The following is a 16,262-nucleotide window of genomic DNA, read 5'->3' on the forward strand; positions in this document are numbered from 1 at the left end:
TACCAAATGTAGGTAACGTGTAGGTAAAATCTTAAGGGAGTTTATATTTAGACGAACTGGTCTTTATACATTTTTCCTTATCATACACAGGCATCAAGGTTACATTTCTCCCACGTGAAATTTTAGAATCAGTTAAGATTTGTTTGCCCGAATTATGGTCTTCAAAGACATTACACTCACATCGCCGTCTTGAGATGATCGACACTTTGGCATTTTTTAGGGTCAGCCTTACTCTCCAAAATGCTCCACATTTCATTTGGTCCTGTTTCATTTGGGTTTTGGGGCTCATTTTCCTGGACGGATGTCCATACCGTCATTCCATCAGGTCAAGATCCCGATATAAGTTCCTTGGTATATGATACCCATTGAGCCTCTCTACAGACACTTGCTTTCAAATCAAAATTTCTAATATTTGGTTTTCTAATAAATTTTCCTTTTAAATATTCATGGATTCACAATATTTTACCAATCATTGACAATTTGCCATGCTTGACATGCAATTTTATCATCCCCTCCCGCAACTTCTACATGAAATCCATCAAACTGTTTGTAGCCATAAATAATGGAATTGCTTATTCAGAGATATATCGACAAAAAAAAAAAGAACCAAGAACAAAATAAATTTTGCATTTAATTGTAAGATTTTAATATCGATTCGATTCGTCTTTCGTATGAAGGACAAAAATAAATCTTGTCACAGACAAATAATATTTCCTTACAATTCTCGTATTTGGTCTTTATTTTTTGTTTGTTTTATATCTACCCATAAATTAATTGCATTTAAAGGCCATTTATATTGCGATACTGATATTTTCATTGTGTTTGTCATCTTGAGGCTGCAAATACTAAGTTTGAAAAAACTACAGCAAATTATTTTGAATTTATTTTACAAATTTGTTATTTATTGTCAATGCTATATTGCATTGCTATGTGAAAGATGTTGCAATAAAATTTCCCAAAAGTATTTTAACAAAACAAAAAATAGAATTTTGTTTTATACTCACTTTCAATGGTATGGCCCAAACGTAATGAGCAATCCAAAAGAAGGACATTATGTTCAATGTATCCTCAGACATCAAATTTGTAATGGCTCCAATGTCATTCAAAGCTAAGAGAGAGAGAGAGAAAGAGAGAGGGAGAGTTAGAGAAAAAACGAGGCAATTTATTACAAATCCGAAATGATCTTTGAAAAAATAATCAGGTCATGCTAATAAATTTAGTTTGAATAATTAAAACAAAAAACAGAAAGAAATATGGTTTTCCGCGGAATTTATTCAAAGACAATGGCCATAATAATATTTTAAAGCCTTCTTTCTATTGCGTATATAATAAAGAAGAAATATGGGTGGTGAAAAAGAAGTTAGTTTGAGTAGCCATTGTTTTGTTGGCTGTGTTTGGCTCTTTTTATGCAGACATAAAAAAAAGTAGTTTGGGAGTCACTCGGTGAGCATTGAAGGTAAGAGAGTGAATTAAAGCAATGAGCATAATAGAAATGTATTTTGTATAGGTATTTTGTATAGTTATTGGTGGAGGAGGTGGGGCAGTGTGGTTAGTGGTTGGTTATATTAGGTTTTAAAATGATCTAATAGGAAAATATATATATTTTATAAATTTGTGTGTGTTTGTAGGTTTAGCTTTGCAAAGTGACGTTTATTTTCTTTCTGAATATTTGGAGAAATAAATTGTGTGTATAAAATTGTAGATGGCTGCTAATACAGGGATGCCATATACGGATATATTGTTGATGCATTATGGATGTATTCAAGTGGGTCAAAATTTTCATTTGGCAATCTTTCCGAACCATAAAACCTATAAACTTAAATCTGTGAAATTCACATTCAAAATGGATTGAAGTCCGAGAGTAGCTCTACTTTTTAGTTATAAGAAAAATAAATTCTTGTGATTTCGAATATCGGAACATTAGGAACTATGTTAACCGTCACTTATAGAGAAGTTTACAAAAATAACGATTTTTTTGGAAGACGTGTTGCAATGATTACCATTAACGGCTTGCATAAAAATGTTACTAAAACCTATGGAGTTTTTTGTAAGTTGATGCATATGTTTGCAACATCCAGAAGAAGACGAGATAGACATATAGTGTATTTGGCAATATTGTTCAAGGCGGGTTCCTGAGTCGATCTAGCCATGTCCATCTGTCATTCTGTCTGTGAACACATTTCGGTGATCATAGTCCAGGTCGCAGTTTTAGTCCAATCGACTTCAATTTTGGCACAAGTTTCTATTTTGAGTCTGAATTAAACCCTATTGATTTTGGAAGAAATCGGATCAGATTTACATATAGCTCTCATATATATCTTTCGCCCGATATGGACTTGTATGGCCTCAAAAGCAAGAGTTATACCAAAATTTACTTGAAATTTTGCACAAAAAGAGCAATTAGTATTATAGTCAAGTGTGCCAAATTTGATTGAAATCGGTTTAGATTTAGGTATAACTCACATATATATCTTTCGCCCGATATGCACTTTTATGGCCTCAGAAGCTAGAGCTTTACCTGAAGTTGCTTGAAATTTTGCACTAGGAGTACAATTAGTAGTGGAATCAAGTGTGCTAAATTTTATTGAAATCGGTTCAGATTTAGATATAGCTCCCATTTATATTTTTCGTCCGATTTAGACTAATATGACCACAGAGGCCAACAGTAGTATTCTGAAATTTGGCACAGGGAGTATAATAAACATTCTTACTATGCTTGCTAATTTTGGTTGAAATCGGTTCAGTTTTAGATATAGCTGCCATATATATCTTTCGGCCCATTTTCCGTCATATGACCACAGAGGTCAAAGTTGTAATCCAATTTACATGAAATTTGGCACAGGGAGTACAATTAACATAATAACTATCCAATTTGGTTGAAATCGGTTCAGATTTCGATATAGCTTCCATATATAGGTTTTTCCGATTTGGGCTAAAATTACCAAAATATCCACATCATCGCCACTGATAAGTCTAAAACTTGTAGATATTACTCCGATTTGCTTATACTTCTACTACATATCTATCGACCGACCGATAAATTATAAATACACTTTTGAAATGTTACCTCAAAATTGGTTCAGATATAAATATTTTTTACTAAAATTGTGTTCCACCCCAGGACATTAGCCGATTTAAATTTGAAGTCTAGAGGTTTTCTAGGTTAGGTTAGGTGGCAGCCCGATGTATCAGGCTCACTTAGACTATTTAGTCCATTGTGGTACCACATTAGTGAACTTCTCTCTTATCACTGAATGCTGCCCGATTCCATGTTAAGCTCAATGACAAGGGACCTCCTTTTTATAGTCGAGTCCGAACGGCATTCCACATTGCAGTGGAACCACTTAGAGAAGCTTTGAAACCCTCAGAAATGTCACCAGCATTACTGAGGTGGGATAATCCACCGAAGCAGAAATCGAACCCACGACCTTGTGTATGCAAGGCGAACATGGTAACCATTGCACCACGGTGGCTCCCTACAAGTAGAGGTTTTCTAAGAAATCTAAAATATTTTATCCAAATCTGTTCAGATTTAAATAAACTTTTATTTTGTATATTGCAACCAAAAAATTCGAAGAATTTGCGATGGTATCGAAAATGTAGATCTATAAAGTGGGGCAGGTCTTTAGACTTTCCTTCCTTGTTTTATATTTGAAATGTTCACAAACATTTCTTAATATGAATTTTACAATCAATTCTTGTCGGTGATTTGTTTATCATGACTCTGTTCCAAAACAAAATTTAGAAATTTTGTAGAAAACTCCTTCAAAGATTGTTTGCTCATTGTTTGGTAAAGTGCTCTTAATACAACCACATATCCCAATGTGACATCCCTATTTCAGTAGCTACATGCACATATAGAGTGAATTATTTTTCTAATTTTTGACTCTGAAGTTTACTTCCTCTTGTTAACTTAATTTTATTTTAGTTTATGATTTATGTTTTCAAATTTTATTATATTTCAAAAATTTCCATAAAAAATTACAATTGATTTCGCAAATTAATATATTGATGAAAAATTTTAGCAAAATTTTTCGGCTAGTTGATCATTTTAACACGTAAGACATACAATAACCACCGCACATTCGTTCAGCCAACCTAACATTACCTATACAAAGAGCAATCCTGTTATTCCCATTGCTTTTACACACTCCCTTGCTAAGAATGCTCAACCGATGACTCTCAAACTTATTTATTTATGTAAGTATAGCAAGAGCCAAACACAACACACTAAAATATAATCAAACCAAACAACAGCAACTCGAAGTAACACAACAACGTCAACAATAAAAGTGACTCGCTTTAACTACGGAAAATAGCCTTTCGTTTTATAAAAAATTTATCTAGCAAAAGTTAATTAATTAATTAAAAAGTTTTTAAATATTCTGGTAGCAGATCATTTTAACACCTAAAACATCCAATCACCACCGTACATTAATTCAGCCAATCTAAATTTACCTATATAAAGAGCAATCCTATTATTCCCATTGCTTTTACTCACTCTTTTCCTATGAATGCCCACCCGATGACTCTCAAACTTATTTCCCTCTGTAAGTTAGCAAAAACCAAACAAAACACACTCAAATATAATCAACCCAAACAACAGCTACTCGAAGTAACGCAACACCACAGTAACGTCAATAAGAAACGTTAACAATAAAAGTGACTCGCCTTATCTACGGAAATTATAAAAAAAAATATCTAGCAAAAGTCGCGTAACTATTAAATATGTAAACTACAATCCTATTATACCCATTATCCTCTTGTCATGAATGCTCAGCCATGATTCTCAAACTTACTTCTACCTGTAAGCGCAACAAAAGCCAAACACAACATACACATATATATACTCAAGCAAATAACAGCTACTCAAACTAGCACAACAACCCAATATAAAAAAAAATTCAAATTGTTCCACAAAAATCGAAATAAACAAAATTAAAAAATTAAAACGAAAGTATGTAGGCGTTCACAAAAGTACCCAAGAAATAATGAGGCTAAGTAATACCAATGTATTTAAAAATGATTTGGGGTGATTTTTTTTTTGTTTTAAAAAAATTGAATTTTCAGGTAAAACAAAAACCGTTTAAAAAACCGATTGTATGGACACCCTAGTACTGAGCTATTACACTTTACCCAGTAAACTGAAGCTACATACTTCACTCCTTTCCTGTCATCGATAGTGACCTCTAATTATCATTCATGGCCATTTTCTTGAAAATATCTTGGAATAAGTACTTACAGTTGTCAATTGGTGGACCAGTGTTGCTATTATCCTGTCTTGTTATGTCATCCACTCTATATCCTTCATTGTGGCTAACATTAGAATCCTGTTTATGTTCTACCATCTCGTCAGCAATTTCAATATGATGATTATCTGGCCCCGAGTCAATGTTACTACACACATTACTATTCACACCATGCTGCTTTGCTGCATTGTCTTCTTGATTTCCTTCCCTTTTGGAATTCATCGAATGACCAAATGTTGCACTTGCGCCTTCTAGATCTTTGCTGGCCAGGCATGTGGTATTCAACAAAAGCGTTTTGCGATATATGAGACCCTGTAGGGATGTCTTAATGCGTATCCCGGTCATATTGAGAATATGCGTCGATGCTTGTGACAAGGCACCCTGGGCCAATGCAGCCAACAATACCAGCCAGGCAATGCACCAACCATTTGCTAGTAAATCACTCCATGAGGCATAGTAAATTTTCACCTCAGACCCACTTGGAATTGTGGAAAACGATGTGGCGAAATATGGCAGAGTGGAGAAGGGCGAAGATAACGAATCCAAAGACCAGTTTGTTGCTGTCGTGGAGATGTTGTAATCATCATTGACCATGTGATTATACACATCGGTATTAATATTTGGAAATTCATTGCCGGCGCTGCTCTCAGTTATAGTGACATTTGTATTTGGCAGCCATATGGATTCTATTGCTGGCGAACTGGCCGTTTCACTGGTCATTTCTCTTATGCTAATGTTGTCTTGCTGACTTCTAATGCTACGTCCTGCAAAGGCAAAGCAAATGATAATGGTGATAATGATGACGATGGTGATAATAAAGTCAATGGTAATGCTAATGATGATGATCATGACAATAATGTTAAGAGCTAAGAACGTATGCTCCATGCATGTGTCCCTCCTCATCCCAATGGGGTGGTAATTGATGTATTGTTATTGGCCATTACTTACTTATATTGTTGCCCAGAAGCCATGTATCCAAATGGTTCTCCACTGTATCATTGTTCAATGTTTGCAGTAATGTTGCATTGCTGCTGCTGCTGCTACTAGTGCTGGTGCTGGTGTTGCCCCCTCCGGTCAGGATGTTGTCGTAATGTATGCCATACATGATTTCGATGTATTGCACAATTTGCTGTATGGCCAATGGACCAATCACCGCAAATAAATCACCCAGAAGTTTTAATAGGCCACCCAATGTGAACATCCTCCAACTGTTTTTCAAATAGCACATCCACAATGAGGGTGGTTTATCCGAATGTTTCTAGAAAATGCAAAAGGATCAGAATGGATGAATTTTTAGTATCCACATCATCATCATCATCAATAGCCATACGATAGTTGCCGCCAGGGACCATAGAAAATTACGATATGTAATGAATACAAAAAAAAATGAAAATTGGTCGAATTTTTCATTAATCCTTGTATCTGTGCCAAAAATAACACAAATGTGCCGACAAATTTGGTTCAAACATTTAGCCGGAAACGATAGTGAGTTCAACAATTAGCACTAACAACTAGGTCAGCGGTTATATTTTTTTTAAAAATTTTCCAAATCCAATGAAATTAGGAAATGTTTTTCGAAAAAGTTTCAAAACCCCACAGGCTTTTTCATGTAAGAACAAATCATAATTGGTTATAAACGGAAATTAGGCCAACACGAAGTCAAAAGTAAGGAAATTGCTTTAGGCCTTCTGTAAATCAAATACTACACGAAAAAAAAAATTTTGACAAATTTTTCTCTAAAAATAAAATTTTTACAAAATTTTCTAAAAAATTTAAAATTTTTACAAAATTTTGCGAACATTTTCTATAGAAATAAAATAAATCATAAAGACAACGAGGATAAGATAAGGACTATATTACGATTAAATGATTTCCCGAATAAAACGAACTAATTCAACATGTAAAAGAACGAAAACACACCAAACATCACGAAATTGAACCCAACATTTACAAACCCTTGACATATATTCCCGGATTCACAGAAAGATTCAAATCATCAAATATGTTTAATAAGGACAAATTTCAAATTGCACAAAGGACTTACAATAATAATGTAAATCAATTCTTCAGTAAGACAAAATCCAAAATCAAGAAAGATGATATGTCGAACGTAGTATATAGGATAAAATGCGATGGGAAAGAATCTGATACTTACCGAAAAGTATATATTGGTACAACAAAAACCAATTTAAAAACAAGTATATACGGCCGTAAGTTCGGCCAGGCCGAAGCTTATGTACCCTCCACCATGGATTGCGTAGAAACTTCTTCTAAACACTGTCATCCAGAATCGAATTACTTAAGTTGCGGTAACGCTTGCCGATGGCAAGGTATCTTAAAACCTCCTAACACCATCTTCTAAATTGTATGTAAGTCCATACGTGGTATATATTAAATCAAAAAAGATCGATCCAATACGTATATAATTCAGTTTGACAATGTAGACATAAAATTTTGACAAAAATTTCTACAGAAATAAAATTTTAACAAAATTTTCTATAGAAATAAATTTTTGACAAAATTTTCTATAGAAATAAAATCTTGGTAGATTATTTTTGGCTCGAGTGGCAACCATGATTATGAACCGAATAAAATTTGAACAAAATTTTCTATAGAAATAAAATTTTGACAATGATGAAAATTTTATTATGAACCGAATAAAATTTTAACAAAATTTTCTCTAGAAATAAAATTTTGGTAGATTATTTTTGGCTCTAGTGGCAACCATGATTATGAACCGATATGGACCAATTTTTGTGTGATTGGACCAATTTTGGTATGGTTGTTAGCGACCATATACTAACACCACGTTCATAATTTGAACCGGATCGGATGAATTTTGCTCCTCCAAGAGGCTCCGGAGGTCAAATCTTGAGAACGTTTTATATGGGGGCTGTATATAATTATGGACCGATATGGACCAATTCTGGCACGGTTGTTAAAGATCATAAACTAACACCATGTTCCAAATTACAACCGGATTGGATGAAATTTGCTTCTCTTGGAGACTTCGCAAGCCAAATCTGGGGATCGGTTTATATGGGGGCTATATATAATTATGAACCGATGTGGACCAATTTTTGCATGCTTGTTAGAGACCATATACCAATATCATGTACCAAATTTCAGGCGGATCGGATGAAATTTGCTTCTCTTTGAAGCTCCGCAACCCAAATCTGGGGATCGGTTTATATGAGCGCTATATATAATTATGGACCGATGTGGACCAATTTTTGCACGGTTGTTAGAGACCATATACCAATACCATGTACCAAATTTCAGCCGGATCGGATGAAGTTTGCTTCTCTTTGAGGCTCCGCAAGCCAAATCTGGGGATCGGTTTATATGGGGGCTATATATAATTATGGACCGATGTGGACCAATTTTTGCACGATTGTTAGAGACCATATACCAACACCATGTACCAAATTTCAGCCGGATTGGATGAAATTTGCTTCTCTTTTAGACTCCGCAAGCCAAATCTGATGATCGGTTTATATGGGGGCTATATATAATTATGGACCGATGTGGACCACTTTTTGCATGGTTGTTAGAGACCATATACCAACACCATATACCAAATTTCAGCCGGATCGGATGGAATATGCTTCTGTTAGAGGCTCCACAAGCCAAATCTGAGGGCCCCTTTATATGGGGGCTATACGTAAAAGTGGACCGATATGGCCCATTTTCAATACCATCCGACCTACATCGATAACAACTACTTGTGCCAAGTTTCAAGTCGATAGCTTGTTTCGTTCGGAAGTTAGCGTGATTTCAACAGACGGACGGACGGACGGACATGCTTAGATCGACTCAGAATTTCACCACGACCCAGAATATATATACTTTATGGGGTCTTAGAGCAATATTTCGATGTGTTACAAACGGAATGACAAAGTTAATTTACCCCTATCCTGTGATGGAGGGTATAACAAGTAAGTAAAGTCTAAAGTCGGGTGGGGCCGACTATATTATACCCTTCACCCCTATGTAAGCCAAAATTTGTGTTACCATCTCAACTACTTCAATATTTGCTGGAAGCTATATAAAGGAGACAATTTTATTCTTCTACAAAATCTCTAGAATTAAAATTTAAATCGGCTAACGCTATCCAGTTAATTGGGGGAAACTTCCATTGAAAATGGGTCGAAAATGTGTAACAGCCTACCATATTTCCCCAACTCTGGTGTACGTATATATGGGAGCTATATATAATCTGAACCGATTTTTTGCTATCTATGCGAAATTTCACGTAAATGGGTGTATAACTTTGGCCCCCTGGTCATATGAGTGCAAATCGGACGGAAGATATATATGGGAGCCATATCTAAATCTGAACCGATTTCAACGAAATTTGGCACAATTAACGATACTACTAAACGTATTCCTTGTGCGAAATTTGAAGCAAATCACGGCAAAACTCTGGATTTTGAGGCCATATAAGTTCAAATCGGACGAAAGATATATATGTGGTAGCTATATCTAAATCTGAATCGATTTTGACCATATTTGACACATACAATAGTGTCGTTAAAAGTACCACTTGTGCAAAATTTGAAGTAAGTCAGGGCAAAACTCTGGCTTTTGAGACCATATAAGTCCAAATCGGGCGAAAGATATATATGTGAGCTATATCTTAATCTGAACCGATTTTAACAAAATTTGACACACTTAACGATACCATTAAACGTACCCTTTGTGCAAAATTTGAAGCAAATCACGGCAAAACTGTGGCTTTTGTGGCCATATAAGTTCAAATCGGACGAAAGATATATATGGGAGCTATATCTAAATTTCAACCGATTTCAATCAAATTGACCAAGCATTGGTAGAATGTCAATACTACCCTCTGTGCAAAATTTTACGAAGATCGATTGTAAACTTTGACCTCTGTGGTCATATGAGTCTAAATCGGACGAAAGATATATATGGGAGCTATATCTAAATCTGAACCGATTTGGCTGATATTTTGCAAGATTTTCGAGATTCATAAAATATTTGGATGTACGGTATTTCAAGAAAATCTGTTGATAAACACGCTAACTATGACCAAATCGGGATAAATATATATGGCAGCTATATCTAAATCTGAACCGATTTTTTCCAAAACCAATAGCGATTGTCTCTGCCCCAAGAAACGGCCCTATGCCAAATTTGAGGACGATCAGACTTCAATTGCGAGCTGTACTTTGTGCACAAAATTACATATACAGACAGACGGACCGACAGACAGACGGACATCGCTAAATCGACTCAGAATTTAATTCTAAGCCTATCGGTATACTAAAAGATGGGTCTATGACAACTATTTCTTGGCGTTACATACAAATGCACAAACTTATTATACCCTGTACCACAGTAGTGGTGAAGGGTATAAAAATTTGCGAAAATTTTCCATAGAAATAATATTTTTACAAAATTATTTATAGAAATAAAGTTTTGACAAAATTTTCTATAGAAATAAAATTTTGACAACATTTTCTACAGAAATAAAATTTTGACAAAAGTTTTTACCAAATTATTTATAGAAATAAAATTTTGACAACATTTTCTATAGATATACAATTTTGACAAAATTTTCTATAGATATACAATTTTGACAAAACTTTCTATAAAAATACAATTTTGACAAAAATTTTCCCTTGATAAAAAATTTTTGACAAAATTTTCTACAGAATTAAAATTTTGACAAAATTTTATCTAGAAATACAATTTTGCGTGAATTTTGTATAGAAATAAAATTTTGAGAAAAAATTCTATAGAAAACAAGTAAGGAAAGTCTAAAGTCGGGCGGGGCCGGCTTTATTATACCCTGCACCACTTTGTAGATCTAAATTTTCGATACCATATCACATCCGTCAAATGTGTTGGGTGCTATATATAAAGGTTTGTCCCAAATACATACATTTAAATATCACTCGATCTGGACAGAATTTGATAGACTTTTACAAAATCTATAACTCAAAATTTAACTTGACTAATGCACTAGGGTGGAACACAATTTTAGTAAAAAATATGGGAAGCATTTAAATCTGAAGCAATTTTAAGGAAACTTCGCAAAAGTTTACTTATGATTTATCGCTCGATATATGTATTAGAAGTTTAGGAAAATAAGAGTCATTTTTACAACCTTTCGACTAAGCAGTGGCGATTTAACAAGGAACATGTTGGTATTTTGACCATTTCTGTCGAAATCTGAAAAACATATATATGGGAGCTATATCTAAATCTGAACCGATTTCAATCAAATTTTCCACACTTGACTATACGACTAAGTGTTATGTTTGTACAAAATTTCAAGCAAATCGGTATAAAACTTTGACTGTTGGGTCCATATTAGTGCATATCGGGCGATAGATATATATGGGAGCTATATCTAAATCTGAACCGATTTTTTCCGAAATCAATAGGGTTATATTCTGACCCAAATTAGGAACATGTGCCAAATTTGAAGGCAATTGGACTTAAATTGCGACCTAGACTTTGATCACAAAAATGTATTCACAGACAGACGGATGGAGGGACGGACGGAGGGAGGGACGGACGGACGGATGGACGGACGGACGGACGGACGAACAGACGGACATGGTTATATCGACTCAGGGACCCACCCTGAGCATTATTGCCAAAGACACCATGTGTCTATCTCGTCTCCTTCTGGGTGTTACAAACATATGCATTAACTTATAATACCCTGTTCCACAGTGTGGCGCAGGGTATAAAAATTTGCGAACATTATCTATAGAAATAATATTATTTATAGGAATAAAATTTTGACAAAACTTTCTATAAAAATACAATTTTGACAAAATTTTCTCTGAAAAGACAATTTTAAGAAAAATTTTCCATAGATATAAAATTTTCACAACATTTTCTACAGAATTAAAATTTTGACAAAATTTTCTCTAGAAATACAATTTTGCGTAAATTTTCTATAGAAATGAAATTTTGAGAACAAATCATATAGAAAAAAAATTTGCGAAAATTTTCTATAGAAGTAAAATTTTGACACAAATTTTTATAGAAATAAAGTTTTTACAAAATTATTTATAGAAATAAAATTTTGACAAAATTTTCTATAGATATAAAATTTTGACAAAATTTTCTCTAGAAATACAATTTTGCATAAATTTTCTAAAGAAATGAAATTTTGAGAAAAAATTCTATATAAAAAAATTTGCGAACATATTCTATAGAAATAGTGTTTTTACAAAATTATTTATAGAAATAAAATTTTGACAAAATTTTCTATAGATATAAAATTTTGACAAAATTTTCTATAGATATACAGTTTTGACAAAACTTTCTATAAAAATACAATTTGGACAAAATTTTCTCTAAAAAGAAAATTTTGACAAAAATTTTCCATAGATATAAAATTTTGACAAAATTTTCTACAGAATTAAAATTTTGACAAAATTTTCTCTAGAAATACAATTTTGCGTAAATTTTTTATAGAAATAAAATTTTGAGAAAAAATTGTATAGAAAAAAATTTGCTACCATTTGCTATAGAAATAATTTTTACAAAATTATTTATAGAAATAAAATTTTGACAAAATTTTCTATAGAAATAAAATTTTGCGAAACTTTTCTATAGAAATAAAATTGTGCGAAAATTTTCTATAGAAATAATATTTTGACAAAATTTTCCATAGATATAAAATTTTGACAAAATTTTCCATAGATATAAAATTTTGACAAAGTTTTCCATAGATATAAAATTTTTTATATATATATAAAATTTTGACAAAATTTTCTATAGAAATAAAATTTAGAAAATAGAGATAAAATTTTGACAAAATTTTCTATAGAAATAAAATTTTGGCAAAATTTTTTGTTCAAATAAAATGTTTCTCTAGAAATAAATTTTTGACAAAATTTTCTATAGAAATAAAATTTTGCAAAGTAAGTAGTTTTTGTTTGGAACACCCAAAAAAAGTGAACCCACCGTGGAAGAAAATGTAGGTTTAGTTTAGAAAATGTTAACTAAAATAATTTTCTAATTGCAGCATGTTACAAATAAGTTAATACTTTTTGTCAAATTGAAGAAAATTTTTTAAAAATAATTAATTATTTTCTCTTGTTTAAGAAAATTTCATCTGTTGAAAGAAAAAATTGGATTTAGAAATTGTTAAAATGTCTTAAGCGCTATACGAAGTTCATGACAGGTACACATTTAGTAAAATTTACTCATTTGAGAGACCTATGAACTCAATTTAAGCAAACTTCTGCCATTTTAGGAAAATATGAACTATTTTATTTTCTAGTAAAATTGTGCACTATATTTGTATACAACTTTTTTCTTATTTTTAGTTCACGCCATTAAAGTTAGCAAAAAAATTATTCATTTACTCATATTGTGGAAAATTTAACTAAAATCAACTAAAATGAACTAAAATAAAGTTCAGTTGGCATTGGAGCCCCTTTTTTCTGGGTGTAGTTTTTGGTAATATTTTCCCCATATTTTAGTAGATTATTTTCGAGTGGCGTCAAATCTTAAGACCTAATGCGAAATTAATTCAGCATACCAATTAAAAATATATTGCTGAGCTCTTTTTGCACTATGCACCTTTTTGGCTATGCTTTCTTTGCTGGGATGTGAGAACTATGTCTCCATTCTCCTCTTCCATCGATCATCTCAAAACTTATATGAATATGGAATAAAATTTGAGTTAGAAGATTGAATAAAATTTGAGTTAAGAAGATTGACTCTGGAGATGATTCTGACTGGATTGGTGTATATTTGTGGGTCCATATTCATTATAGATCTGTGTCTATATACCTCATTACATACTTGTTAAAAAAAATACAATGACACTCATTGACATGAGAAATATCATAATAATGATGATATAAGAGAATCTCTCCCTCCTCTCTCGCCATTGTACAGCTTTCGTGGGAAATATAAAAGTGCTTTTAAAACTTTTACCACGATATGTATATGTCCGTTGTTTTCTTTTAATTTACATTGTAAGTAGCCAACGGTATTTACATTTCCCATGAATTTACATCAAAAGTTCCTCATCGAGAACATACTCAATTGATATATTTTATAATTAATTTATTCAAATGACATTCTGGATTGCCAACAAAAAAAAACATAAAAGATTAACCTTCTTTCGTATGGTCTTTGGTATTCTCTCATTGAGTGTGAACATGCATGTGTGCAGATGTGTATACGCATTCATCTCTGTGAGAGAATGTCCTCTTTGTAGTTAATTTGTTTACCCATTAACAGTTGAAGTTTAATTTGTTTTTACAAATTTTAATACAAACAAAAGGTACATTATAGAGAGTTAATAATTAAATTGTCAAGTGTGTATGCACTTAACCTTCATAATACATGTCATCCAAAAACCATATGGGAGAAATGAATTCCAATAAAAACGAGCTATTGAATTGGATTAATGTGTTCGTTGTAAAAAAAAACATACACACACATACACTCATTTAGAGACTGTGAGCTTTGCATGAAACTTGAGATGGAAGTATTTTCTACATGGTGTAAAATTGGGTTTGTTGTTGTTTGGGTAAAAACTTTAAAACATTTGACGAAAGCGATCCAATTTGGGGACAAGGGCCACAAAAATACTGACAACACAGAAAATGGTGGTTTTATTTTCGTCCTTTTCGTCCTCATATTTAACTGAATCTCGTGCAAAACCAATATATGTATACTTATAACACCGTTCCTCTTGGGCTTTAATAAGGATAAACCGCTAATTCAATTTTGTACTCTAGATCCATACTCACCACCCCAAACATGCGATACTCACCACTTTGGCCGTTTTATAAATCAACAAAAATCGATCGTAATGAGCCCGTGCACTATCCTCAACACGCATTTGTCCCAAATCTTCCAATTCCAATGGCTCTTTATAGCCAAACCATAATAGAGGTGTTAACCACCAGAAGCATGCCTTCGAGTAAAATGTAGCCAATGTATGTTTGTAGCCAATTTTATCATAATCCTCCAAGTAATCGGGTCTATAACGCTGAAAAGAAAGCATAAAAAAAATCAATAAATAATAATAATGAATAGATATAACTCATACGTCTCCTTATACATCACAATACAAGGAGGCCAAACAATGGTTTATGTTAAATATACGCCTAAATAAAAAAAATCAAATACGAACGATAACTAAATTTGGACGAATTTGACTATAAGATATACCTACTATATAGTTAAGCGATATTATTAAATTAAGAAAACATCATCCAAATTTTAGGAGGATAAATTACCTCATGGTCATATTATATATATGATTTATATTTTCTATATTCGGTTGACATTTTTTGTTTTTTAACAATAAAATTAAAAACAAGTATATACAGCAGTAAGTTCGGCCGGGCCGAACCTTATATACCCACCACCATGAACCAAATATTAGGGTTTCCTTTGAAATTTCAGGAGGGCTTGAGGACCTGGGGACACTTCCCGAAGATAAATTTAAAGATTTCACCTATGAGGACTATATCAGATTCTGGATTTATAAGAACCATTTTTGTTTGAGTTTTAGAGGAATCATTAACATCTCTTGTAAGTGTGCAAGAAAATTATAAAATAACGTCTTGATTTGAAATCTCAAATCTGTAGAAGTAAAATCTGGAAATTTTATATTGAGTTTCAAGCAATTTTCATGATCAGTGCGCCTTCTACATCCTCAAGAAGTGAAGTCGGTCTATATGGAGGCATTACCAAATGGACCGATAGAAACTTAATCCGATACACGTTTTTGTGAGTCTAAAATACCAGAATATTTACAATTTCAGGCAAATCGGATAAAAACTACGGTTTCTACAAACCCAAGGAGTTAAATCGGGAGATCTTTCTTATGGGGGCTATACTAAAATATGGACCGATACTCACACTTCTTTATGGCCCGAAAATACCTCTAGATTTCCAATTTCAGGCAAATTGGATAAAAACTTCAGATTCTAGAAGCCCAAGAAGTAAAATCGGGATATGGGTCTATATGGGGGTTATACCAAAACATGGACCGAT

At 32.9% G+C, this 16,262-nt stretch overlaps 1 protein-coding gene across 1 annotated transcript in view; it reads right to left on the bottom strand.

The window, feature by feature from the left end:
- Positions 1-462: 462 nt before the first annotated feature.
- The window catches only part of LOC142224454 (uncharacterized), a 75,732-nt gene continuing 59,932 nt past the window's right edge, over positions 463-16,262 (bottom strand). Inside the window, exons 4-8 of the mRNA XM_075294223.1 lie at positions 15,031-15,249; positions 6,198-6,507; positions 5,243-6,013; positions 1,005-1,108; positions 463-543 (exon numbers count right to left, since the gene is read on the bottom strand). Of these exons, the coding sequence (XP_075150338.1) occupies positions 463-543; positions 1,005-1,108; positions 5,243-6,013; positions 6,198-6,507; positions 15,031-15,249 (1,485 nt within the window). The remainder of the gene's footprint in view (positions 544-1,004; positions 1,109-5,242; positions 6,014-6,197; positions 6,508-15,030; positions 15,250-16,262) is intronic.

This window comes from Haematobia irritans, chromosome 2 (assembly GCF_050003625.1).
Source record: "Haematobia irritans isolate KBUSLIRL chromosome 2, ASM5000362v1, whole genome shotgun sequence".
Lineage (NCBI taxonomy): Eukaryota > Metazoa > Arthropoda > Insecta > Diptera > Muscidae > Haematobia > Haematobia irritans.